The sequence below is a fragment of the Ranitomeya imitator genome, chromosome 8, assembly GCF_032444005.1.
Source record: "Ranitomeya imitator isolate aRanImi1 chromosome 8, aRanImi1.pri, whole genome shotgun sequence".
Classification (NCBI taxonomy): Eukaryota; Metazoa; Chordata; class Amphibia; order Anura; family Dendrobatidae; genus Ranitomeya; species Ranitomeya imitator.
In genome coordinates, this window is record NC_091289.1 from 13,568,740 (window position 1) to 13,581,120 (window position 12,381).

At 50.5% G+C, this 12,381-nt stretch overlaps 1 protein-coding gene across 1 annotated transcript in view; it reads right to left on the bottom strand.

The window, feature by feature from the left end:
- COL7A1 (collagen type VII alpha 1 chain) overlaps nucleotides 1-12,381 on the bottom strand; it is a 156,115-nt gene that overhangs the window by 79,533 nt on the left and 64,201 nt on the right. Inside the window, exons 15-19 of the mRNA XM_069736324.1 lie at nucleotides 5,626-5,748; nucleotides 4,401-4,547; nucleotides 2,853-2,975; nucleotides 730-876; nucleotides 504-629 (exon numbers count right to left, since the gene is read on the bottom strand). Of these exons, the coding sequence (XP_069592425.1) occupies nucleotides 504-629; nucleotides 730-876; nucleotides 2,853-2,975; nucleotides 4,401-4,547; nucleotides 5,626-5,748 (666 nt within the window). The remainder of the gene's footprint in view (nucleotides 1-503; nucleotides 630-729; nucleotides 877-2,852; nucleotides 2,976-4,400; nucleotides 4,548-5,625; nucleotides 5,749-12,381) is intronic.

Sequence of the window (12,381 nt, forward strand, 5' to 3'; positions counted from 1 at the left end):
TATTCAGTTATCCATTTATGAAAATCACTGATGAAGATGATGGTAAAAACTGGCAATTGACCAAACACAGATGAAATTCGGATCCAAAAACATTTTTTTTTGCATAAGTGATAAATCACTGATGTCTGAATGAGCCCTTAAGGGGACAGGATTATAAAAAAGAAATGGTCTGCTTTATGGAAAAGTTACATGTTTTTCCATGGAATGTTTCTGGCATAGCATCATATCCCCAAACACACGAATACTGGAATACCAGGAGCAGCCTGAAGAAGATGTTACAATAAAAAAGGAGCCTCCGTGTTCTAGATAGATATATAATAGATAGATAGATAGATAGATAGATAGATGATAGATAGATATATAGATAGATAGATAGATAGATAGATAGATAGATGATAGATAGATAGATAGATAGATAGATAGATAGATAGATAGATAGATAGATTTATAGATAATAGATAGGCGGCGCTGGATCCGTCTGTTCTGCCCCAGTTTCCCGTTACCGTCGCTGTGCCGCCATGTCACTCTGTATCCTGTCGCTCTGGCAATCCCAGTCCATGCAATCCTGAGTCTGGATGATGTTGTATCGACCACCCGAAGATTTGCCACTCCGGCCACTACTGTATCTTCTGAAAAACCAGTAAGTGTCAGATCAGGAGCAGCAGCAGAAGCAGCGTTGCCTGCGATATATAGAAATATCTACAGTGTATCGTTACATTGCACTCCCACCTGTCTTCACATTGATGTTCACAGGGATCCCCTCTCTGGCGCCCACCATGGGCGTGATCCTCACTATGTACGTGATGCCTTCCTGTATATCCGTCAGTTCATATGTTGTCTGGTCTCCAGAAATCACCTGACTCCGCTCCGTCCCATCTACAGGTAACAGACACAGAGAAGCAGTGAGCAAGAAGCGGTAACTATGAAGCAAAAGCCTCCACTTTGTGGCTCTCCAGGGGAACTACAGCTCCCAGCAAATACACCTTGTCAGGGCATGCAGGGAACAGCTATTGTTTAACATCTGGGGAGCCTCATGATGGAGACCACTGATGGAGCCTCAGGATGGAGACCACTGATGGAGCCTCAGGGTGGCGACCACTGATGGAGCCTCAGGATGGAGACCACTGATGGAGCCTCAGGATGGAGACCACTGATGGAGCCTCAGGGTGGAGACCACTGATGGAGCCTCAGGATGGAGACCACTGATGCAGCCTCGAGATAGAGACCACTGATGGAGCCTCAGGATGGAGACCACTGATGGAGCCTCAGGATGGAGATCACTGATAGAGCCTCAGGATGGAGAGCACTGATGGAGCCTCAGGATGGAGAGCACTGATGGAGCCTCAGTATGGAGACCACTGATGCAGCCTCGAGATAGAGACCACTGATGCAGCCTCAGGATGGAGACCACTGATGGAGCCTCAGTATGGAGACTACTGATGCAGCCTCAGGATGGAGACCACTGATGGAGCCTCAGGATCGAGACCACAGATGGAGCCTCAGGATGGAGACCACTGATGGAGCCTCAGGATGGAGACCACTGATGGAGCCTCAGGATGGAGACCACTGATGGAGCCTCAGGATGGAGACCACTGATGCAGCCTCAGGATGGAGACCACTGATGGAGCCTCAGGATGGAGACCACAGATGGAGCCTCAGGATGGAGACCACTGATGGAGCCTCAGGATGGAGACCACAGATGGAGCCTCAGGATGGAGACCACTGATGGAGCCTCAGGATGGAGACCACTGATGGAGACCACTGATGGAGCCTCAGGATGGAGACCACTGATGGAGCCTCAGGATGGAGACCACTGATGGAGCCTCAGGATGGAGACCACTGATGCAGCCTCAGGATGGAGACCACTGATGGAGCCTCAGTTTGGAGACCACTGATGCAGCCTCGAGATAGAGACCACTGATGCAGCCTCAGGATGGAGACCACAGATGGAGCCTCAGAATGAAGACCACTGATGCAGCCTCGGGATAGAGACCACTGATGCAGCCTCAGGATGGAGACCACTGATGGAGCCTCAGGATGGAGACCACAGATGGAGCCTCAGGATGGAGATCACAGATGGAGCCTCAGGATGGAGATCACAGATGGAGCCTCAGGATGGAGATCACAGATGGAGCCTCAGGATGGAGATCACAGATGGAGCCTCAGGATGGAGATCACAGATGGAGCCTCAGAATGGAGACCACAGATGGAGCCTCAGGATGGAGACCACAGATGCAGCCTCTGGAGCCTCAGGATGGAGACCACAGATGGAGCCTCAGGATGGAGATCACAGATGGAGCCTCAGAATGGAGACCACAGATGGAGCCTCAGGATGGAGACCACAGATGGAGCCTCAGGATGGAGACCACTGTTGCAGCCTCAGGATGGAGACCACTGATGAAGCCTCAGGATGGAGACCACTGATGCAGCCTCAGGATGGAGACCACATATGGAACCTCGGGATGGAGACCACTGACGGAGCCTCAGGATGGAGACCACTGATGGAACCTCGAGATGGAGACCACTGACGGAGCCTCAGGATGGAGACCACTGATGGAGCCTCGGGATGGAGACCACTAATATACACAATGCAGGGGCTGCAAACGCTTTGGGGTCCTGGTGCCCGGTACCTTTACTGTAAATCGACTTTGATGCTTGGGGGCCCTGGTACAGGTTTTGCATTAGGGCCCAGGAGCTTTATATAATGAACCCTTGGGTATACGGCTTCCATCTTCCATACCTTGTATACGCTGCTGGACACTACAGGTTGCAGACAATGGGCCATCATATAGCTTCATTTGCGAGAGCTCTGGAAAATGCCCCTCTGATGCTGTGATGAATGTTGGCCTTACCCTCTGAGTTTCTGATGAAGATCCTGTATTCTGTGGCACCGGGAAAGCCGTTCCATGCCAATCGGATACGTCCTCGTCTTGCATCCAAGACACGGAGGTTTGTGATGGAAAAGGTGACTGTCTCTGCAATGAGAAAATAATCTACTATGGAAAACCATGACAAGACCCATAGATATCACTGTTGTTTTAACAAACTGCACAACTCAATGGTACAAGTGAACATGGGAAATTTTGTAGCATATATTATTAGCGAAATCTGCTTATTCTTCCACTTAAGAGCCTTTTTTTCCCACCACAAAACTCTCCCCTGCTTCCTAAATTTATCATCCACTCTGAAATAAAGCTAATATCTGTCTTTGTCAAATACATGAACTTTTAACTCGAGAGTTAGAGCACAGCAACCTGATAGGTGATTATGTCACCCACTGCCGGATTCACAGCTACACTGTTCAGTACTACTGTATAGTCTCCTCCATGTTGCTGCTTTCTAGTGAATATTTATCTCACCCCAGTGATGTATTCAGTTATACTGTTCAGTACTCCTGTATAATGCCCTCCATGTTGTTGCTTTTTAGAAAGTGTTTATCTCACGTCAATGCTCAAGTTATAGCTATACTGCTCAGTATTGCTGTTTAATGTCTTCTATGATGCTGCTATCTCATAAATGTTCATCTCACCTCAGTGTTGGATTCACAGCAACATTACTCAGCATTTCCATATGATGCCTTTTTAGTTAATGTTGCTTTTTAGTTAATGTTCATCTCACACCACTGCTGGATTTAAAGCGACGCTGTTCAGTAATGACTGTAAAATACTCTCCATGTTACTGCTTTCTAGTATGTATTCATCTCACTGCAGTGCTGGATTCTCAGCAACAATTCTAAGTGCTTCTGTAAAATGCACTCCCTGCTTGATATTTTTAGTAAGTGTTCATCTATCCCAAGTGTTGGATTCATAACAACATCACTCAAACCACTGTTTAATGTTCTCCATTCTGCTGCAATCTAGTAAGCTCATCTCACCCAAGTGATGGATTCACAGATATAATGCTCAGTACTGCTGTATAATGATCTCCATGCTGCTGTTTTCTAAGTGTTTTTTTTTTGCCCTACGCTACATTTGGATTCACAGCTACAATGCTCAATACTGCTGTAGAATGTTCTACAAGCTGATGTTCTCTAGAAAGTGTTTTCCTCTCCCCCAGTGTTGGATTCACAGCTACACTGCTCTGTACAACCCAGTAGCTCAGAAACAACTGAAAATTAGAGATAGAGTCTGAGTGGGAAAAATTGGTGTAAAAAAGCAGGATACAAGTCATATAATGGCCATAAATTGTTTTATTCCTTATATACACACAGGATATCTTATTCTGAAAAGTCACCTGATGACAGGTACTCCTTTTCCCAACTTAGAAGAATCTGAGACAACTTATATTGGTTTCTTACATTGGTAATGTGTGCTGTTTGGGAACCATTGCAGTGACTATGGGGCTTGGCAATGGCAAAATGGAATTTTATGCGTGATCCATGAAGCTCATTAGATAAATACCTGTTCGGACAGTGATAGAAACAGGGGAGCCCTCCCGTCTCCCTATAAGCGCTGATATCAGGACATAGTATGTTATGTTTTCTTCGAGATCATCAATGTCAATTGTGTTTCGGTTTCCAGGAACATTTCTGGTTCTTTCAAAGCTTCCTGCAATCATATTTTACCATTTTCATTAGTCCACCCTTGAACGCAATTCTCTGTTAATATAAGTTCAAAATCCTGCACTGAATATTTCTCAATATATCTTTATATCTACAGTACACAGGTCTTCGCTCTATTTGTCTAATACAAAGCTCCAAATCTCCGAAGACATAGATATAAATGATAAAGTTCTAGCTTCCTGCAGCCACCACTAGGGGGAGGCATAGCAGCATATTGCATACAGATTTTCTGATAATTGATTTTCCACTATTGGTTTAAGGTAAATAGATTAATTATTTTAATGCATTGGTGGTCATACCAATGGTGCAACATGTGGGGCCATACAGGGGCCCAAGAGGTCAGGAGGCCTATTTCTACCTCGAAAACAGGTGGAAGTGTACATTACGATGAGCTATTGGGCTGCAAAGGGCCCATATATTGTGCTTGCACTGGGGCCTCTTCTATCTTTGCCCCCCAGTATTTATAGATGGATCTTGTCGGATAGTGCTTGCAAAAATAAGCAATTTTCCAATTTGTTGTTTATTAAAAATTTTAGCCATTATTGAGATATTATCGCTTTTGTTTACAAGTCATAGCCTTGGAGACCGACCACTGCTGCTGTTGACTAAACATGCAAAGTACTCACAAGCTCTTTTCTATTAAGCTTGTAAGCATTTTTTTTAAAGCTGGCCAGGATTATTGGGGGACGCTGCTACCTCCTAATCATGGCCAGCTTCTGCATAATACTGATGAGCTATAAAGCAGCGGTGGTCGGTCTCCTAGGCAACGAGTTGTACACAAATGAAAAATGTTAATATTTGAAAAACAGCTGAAAATTCTAGTAAGGAATAAATTGCAAAGACTTTTCTTATTTCTGAGCACTACCTAACAATATACAACTATGGAATGGGATAAACCTTTAACTTCATGAATCGCTAAGAAATATGGAACCATGAAAGAAATTAGGAAACAGATCAGCACATTTTGGATCTAAAAGTTACATAATGAGAAAAGATGTGATTCATTACAGTTAATGTAAACTCCATTATCGCATTACCTTTACTTCTTCTGTTAGAGAACTTACCGTCCGCATTGCGAATCACAACCTTGTATTCTGTAGCGCCGGCTATTCCATTCCAGGACAGCCGTACCCGCTTGCCTGTTACCTCTATGACCTTTAAGTCTGTGATTGTACCAATGGTGCTTCCTGTAGAGGGAAAGAGAAGCAACATTATAGAAAGTTATCAATATGAGATGGATAGACAGAGAGCGCGAGGAACGGACAGAGGAAGGGACAGACAGAGAGACAGAGGAAAGGATGGACAGAGAGTGGGAGGGACAGACAGAGAAAGCGAGGGATGGACAGAGAGAGGAAGGGACAGACGGAGAGACAGAGGAAAGGATGGACAGAGAGAGGGAGGGACAGACGGAGAGACAGAGGAAAGGATGGACAGAGAGCGGGAGGGACAGACAGAGCGAGGGACAGACGGAGAAACAGAGGAAGGACCGGACAGAGGGCGAGGGATGGACAGAGAGAGGGAGGGACAGACGGAGAGACAGAGAAAAGGATGAACAGAGAGCGGGAGGGACAGACAGAGAGAGCGAGGGAAGGACAGAGAGAGGGAGGGACAGACGGAGAGACAGAGGAAAGGATGGACAGAGAGTGGGAGGGACAGAGAGAGAGCGAGGGACGGACAGAGAGAGGAAGGGACAGACGGAGAGACAAAGGAAAGGATGGACAGAGAGTGGGAGGGACAGACAGAGAGAGCGAGGGACGGACAGAGAGAGGAAGGGACAGACGGAGAGACAAAGGAAAGGATGGACAGAGAGTGGGAGGGACAGACAGAGAAAGCGAGGGATGGACAGAGAGAGGAAGGGACAGACGGAGAGACAGAGGAAAGGATGGACAGAGAGTGGGAGGGACAGACAGAGAAAGCGAGGGATGGACAGAGAGAGGAAGGGACAGACGGAGAGACAGAGGAAAGGATGGACAGAGAGAGGGAGGGACAGACGGAGAGACAGAGGAAAGGATGGACAGAGAGCGGGAGGGACAGACAGAGCGAGGGACAGACGGAGAAACAGAGGAAGGACCGGACAGAGGGCGAGGGATGGACAGAGAGAGGGAGGGACAGACGGAGAGACAGAGGAAAGGATGAACAGAGAGCGGGAGGGACAGACAGAGAGAGCGAGGGAAGGACAGAGAGAGGGAGGGACAGACGGAGAGACAGAGGAAAGGATGGACAGAGAGTGGGAGGGACAGACAGAGAAAGCGAGGGATGGACAGAGAGAGGGAGGGACAGACGGAGAGACAGAGGAAAGGATGAACACAGAGTGGGAGGGACAGACTGGTAGGCACGGTACTGTATAAGGAACGTGCCTCTGACTGCAGAGCCCCTAAGGGATAGCTAGAGGGGAAATCTGTGCAGTGCCCAATTCCCCCCTCCCACTACCTCCCCAGGTGAGGTCATGATTGGGACGACCAGCGGACCAACCGGGGAGAAGAGGGGAGTTAGGCCACACCCTCAGGGGTTAAATGCTAGCGACGGGACCAGGTTCTCCCTCTTTCTCCCCGGTTGACCCTTGGAAGCTGTTGTCGTCTCGGATCTGCTGATTACCATGGCCCCTGCAGCAGGGAGCTGCACAGGAAGGTGAGCAATGGCTGCGATCCCCTAATCCTGGTCTGGGTGCTCACCTTCCTGTGCCCTCTCCTCACCCCCTAGCATCCCCTCAGGCCTCTCCGTCGTCCCCCATGGCTCCGTCCCTGCACACCCCCCCCTCCTGGGGCCTCGTCCTCCCCTGTCTCCCCAGCGCTACTGACCCCATCCTCACCGGCTCATTGTGTCGGCCCCGGCCTCTGCAGACCCCGTTCCTCCGCTTCGAGCCCCCGGCGCTCCAGCTGACCAGGCCGCAGCGGCGCCCCAGGGCAGACGCTTGGGGCGGTCTTCCCGTCTTCCCGCGCGCCTACATGTTGGGGGGGAGCCGGCGCTGCCAAGTCGCCGTGCTGCTGCCCCACGTGTGGCACCGGGATGCGCGGCGGACGGCCCCCGGGCACTTCTTGTCCCCGCTCTGAAACCCGGGGCCCGGCGCGCTTATTAGAACCCCCGCCCTGTTGTCTCTGTTCAGGCCCGCCCTGCCTCCCAGAGTGCAGTGCGGGCCGGGCGGGACACGCCCACTTCCGGCCCCACTTCCTCCTGCAGGCGGGGGGCCGCCCGCTGCCTCGGTCCCCTCGGCGACGCGCCAGATGCTCGGGGGGACCGGGGGCCAGCGTGGGCAGCCGGCCCAGGCACACTGCTGGTCCCCTGCAGCGTCAGGGAGACCCCTCTCCCTGATGCCGGCTTGGGACCGCCAAGCCCGGCCAAATAACAGCGGCGGGGCCTCAACCCGCCAAATCGGTCGGGGGGGGGCAAAAAGCGCTCACAAGCCCCCGAGCCAGGCCCCTCTACGGGGTGCTGCCAGGACTGCAGCACCGTGGACCTCTGACCAGCCCACCCCTGGCCCGCCGCGTCACCCAAGCAGGCACATTAGCGTTGCCTGTGCGGGAGGGCGGGCGGTCGGGGGCCAGAGCCACGAACACGGCCGCGGAGCGTGATGACTGGTCTATCCAGACCAGCCAGCACGCCCCGCAGCCAGGAATGTACGCACCAAACACGCACACAGTCGCACCAAAAACTCACACAGCCACATTAAATTATGCACCGCCAACACCCCCATGCTCCCAAATGCAAATCGCAGACATTTCCCTATCAGTCCCCGCCCCTTTTGCGCTCACCCTGCGGTGACAGCCTAATAGTCTCCGCACCTTCCCCGGCTCTACCCCCTGCACTACCACTCACGCCCCGTGGCCAAGGTAACGTCCCCCCTACTCCCGAGGTAAACGCACCTAACGCAACCCCTAGACAGGGCTATCACAGGCATAGATGCCACAGATTGTCCTCACCCTCATCAGTAGATTCCCGCACCGTTCCCGCTATCCCTCTAGCTGTCGGCATTCCCACTCAAGAAGCCAATACCACTCACACAGGAGCCGCAGGAGCCACCATAGATCCCGCTCCTCCAGATGGCGCAATCGCTCGCCATCCACAACCGGCTCAGATAGATCGGGGAGTTACAACGAGGGGTACCGGTCGCATGCCGAAAGACGGCGGTCTCACCGGACACCCAGAGCGGGTACTCGGTGGTAACAGACACTGACACCCCCCGTTACCGATCAGGCAGAGATCGGAGCCCCAATAGCCTCTCATCCTCGAGCACACGACAGATGTCATCCGTCACGTGCTCCGTCCTGGGCTGACGCACAGGGAGACACGACATACGTACCTCCCCGGTCCACCAGCCAGCACCGAGCTCCGTCCTGGGCTGACGCACAGGGAGACACGCCATACGTACCTCCCCGGTCCACCAGCCAGCACCGAACTATCGAAACAATAGAAGCCGGAGCACCTCCCTTTCCGGGGGACGCTCGGCAACAGACACAATGCAGCAGAATACATCCCCATGCCACGGCGCTGGCCGCTGGCCTGCCAACTTCATCCTCCTGGGCGGGCGGCCAGCACCAGGACAGCGCCACGGCAGGAGCCAGAGTACCTCCGTCCGGAGACACTCGGCCTGCATCTGACAGCGGTGACTTCTTTGATGTTGGTGAGCACTCTACAATACAAAATGTGGGAGAAAGCGAGCTGGCAGCCGCTATTAACACCCTAGTTCAGCAGTTGACACGCCCAGGCGTACCAACTGACACTAGCACCACCCAAGCAGCTAGTCTGCACAAGGATGCATTTTTCTGTGGAGTAAGCCCGCTAGGAGCGCACGTTGAGTTGGAGACAAGGCAAAAAATTTGGGATAATACTTACGTTGATATATGGTCACTGTTATTGGCCGACCAACAGTCCGTGGACAAGGAAAGGAGAATTGGTGAGTGGTTACAAGATAGGAGCAAACCAAAAATAGCTCAAACGATGAATAACTGGCTCCAGGCCTTCGCGGTTCTCGGCTGCATCATGGGCCAAAAGCACCCAGAACGTTGTTCCGAATTATTTATTTACCAAGATCTAATATATAATTCATATAAGTGTCACAGCGGGTCTGCATGGAAACGGTACGACGAGAAGTTCCTCAGGCGGTTGGCCATGCAACCGGATTTGGATTTGGGCTGGGGGGGTTAAAGCGACGGACGTTTGGTTACGACTGATGCTGTCCCAAAAACACACCCCCCCCCCAGCAGCAGGCCAGAACACAGTGGTCGTACGCGGACCTGGGGCCTGCTTACTGTTTAACGATGGATACTGCCGTTTCCAAGGGCGCAATGGGCCCTTGGCTAAGCCTTTATCCCAATAAAGAAGCGGCGGAACAACTATAGTTCGGTTTTAAACACGGTTTTTATATCCCTTTCAAACCCAGCCCCTCGCCAACTACTGCAAATAATTTAAAATCGGCACGCGAATTCCCTGCTATTCTACAGCAAAAAAAAAAAAAAAAGGAAGTTGAACTGGGCAGGATAGCGGGACCTTTTAGATCCTTGCCATTTAAGAATCTCAGAATCTCGCCTTAAGTATCGTTCCCAAAAAAGAGGCAGGAAAATATCGGCTAATACATCACCATTCCTACCCAAAAGGCGCATCGGTTAACGACGCGATACCCGCGGAAGAGTCGTCCATAACCTACTCTTCTTTTTCATTACTTCGAGCTTTTCAGCACCATCCTAGACCGGGTATTACGATACGAAACCGCTAGCAACTCAACGATTCACTACCTCGACGATTTTTGTTCGTCGGTCCCGGGAACTCCAGACTCTGCTCTTTTCTTCTCCAAAAGTTTAAGTTTTTAGCCGGAAAATTTGGAGTACCACTCTCACCGGATAAAACAGTCGCCTTGTAACATTTTGCCCTTTCTCAGTATTGAAATAGACACCAATGCAATGGTGCTTCAATTACCAGCTGATAAACTGCAAAAAAAAAAAAAAAAAACTCTGCAAATGTTTCAAAATTGCTATGAAGCAAAAAAAAAAAAAAAAAAAAAAAGTCACCCCGCAACAGATGCAGTCCCTACTAGGATTGCTCAACTTTGCCTGTCGTGTAATGCCAGCGGGCAGAGTTTTTTCACGCCGACTATCACTAGCAACCAAGGGCATAGCCCATCCGAGCCACAGAATTAGGCTAAACCGCTCCCTGAAGGCAGACTTGCTGATCTGGAGGACACTCCTGGAGTCCTACAATGGGCATACATGCGTTATGGCGCAGGAGACGCCAAGCAAAGATTTAGGCCTAGCGGTTGGTGGAAATATTACAGATGGTTTTGCGGCAATCTACAAAGACCAGTGGTGAAAAGGCCAATGGCCTAAACTATGGACCACGGCCGCATAGGGCCGTGACCCATCACTGGTGGAAATTCTGGCAATCTGTGTGCGCGGTATAAATCAATAATGAATTAATGCCGAACGAGGCAGTTACTTGAATTGATGCCAAAAAAGGCGGTTACTACAACTATGACACATCACTAATAAATCAATGCCAAACGAGGCTTTTACGGCAAATGCGAATAAACTACACTGAAGCAGGAGTTCCTCCATCAATGGGAGTCACTCTGCCAGAATCAGACAGCGGTGAGTGTTTTCATTTTGACAAACTCAAGGGTCCTGGGCTCATCGGACGGTGGAACGAGGGTCCCTGAGGTGGACTTTGAGAATGGTGGAATATGGTTTCATAATGCGGACAAGGACCAGTGGTGCAAAGGCCAATGGCCTGAACTATGGACCACGGCCGCATGGGGCCGTGACCCATCACTGGTAGAAATTTGGGCAATAGTAACATCAGGCGAGCTATGGGGTGCCCAATTGGAAAATATGAGCATCAGATTGACAACCCAACAGCTGAGAACAGCAAAAGCCCTAAACAGCATGTCCTCTTTTTCTCAGCCAGCACTCGCGCTGTTGCGCCGCCTAGCACTATGGTGCCTCAAACACAACATCTGTTGCCGTGCCAGCTTTACAGCAAATATAGATGATAAAATCGTTAACTTTGTTATCTTCCGATTAGCAGGCCTTCAAAGTTTTCCTTCCTTCCCAATGCCCAGCCATCGGTCCTACAGTGTCCTGCTTCCCCCTAGGCCACGGTGGCCAAGCACTGATTCCCTTAATCCGTGCTCCAGTGACATCGGCTACTTGGCAGGTCTACGGTAAGGCGTGGGAGGAGTGGTGCTCGCTAACTTAACGAAGACCAGTCAATAGGTGCGACCGGGTGTTAGTAGTACTCTTAGAACGGTTCAGGCGTAGAGGTGAGTCAGGGAAATTAGCGCAGCGTCATTTATCGGGAATAGCTTTCTTCTTTCTGCTGCTAGGGTGGGTGCACGTAAACAAATATTTTTCATCAAGCAAGCCGTAAAGGCTGTGAAAAGCGTCAACCTAGCCAGGAAGGCCGTCGCCCACTTTCTTTACGGCCACTGGACGGCATAATTGCAATATCTTCATCAGCGTGCAAGTCGCAACACGAGGCCACGCTGATATCTGCAGCGTTCGCAATCGCCTTCTTCGGGGCACTTCGCATCAGGGAATTAGTGCCGCAGTCAAAAAACAGCATCAGTAGGCGGCTTAATCAATGAATACCTCGTCATATGCAGCGAAGCTCTGCGCATTAGAGTACGGAGATCCAAATGCGACCCCACCGGGAGGGGGACATGGGTATTGGTCAAGGCGTCAGGCGGCCCTATATGCTCTCTAGAAATAGCCGATCACTATACAGTAGTAAGACGTACGGGTAGCTAGAGCGGGGGTATCGGAAGTCGAGGCGCAGAGAATGGGCTGCTGAGAATCCGCATGCTTTGTCAGATACATAACACCAGACCTGCT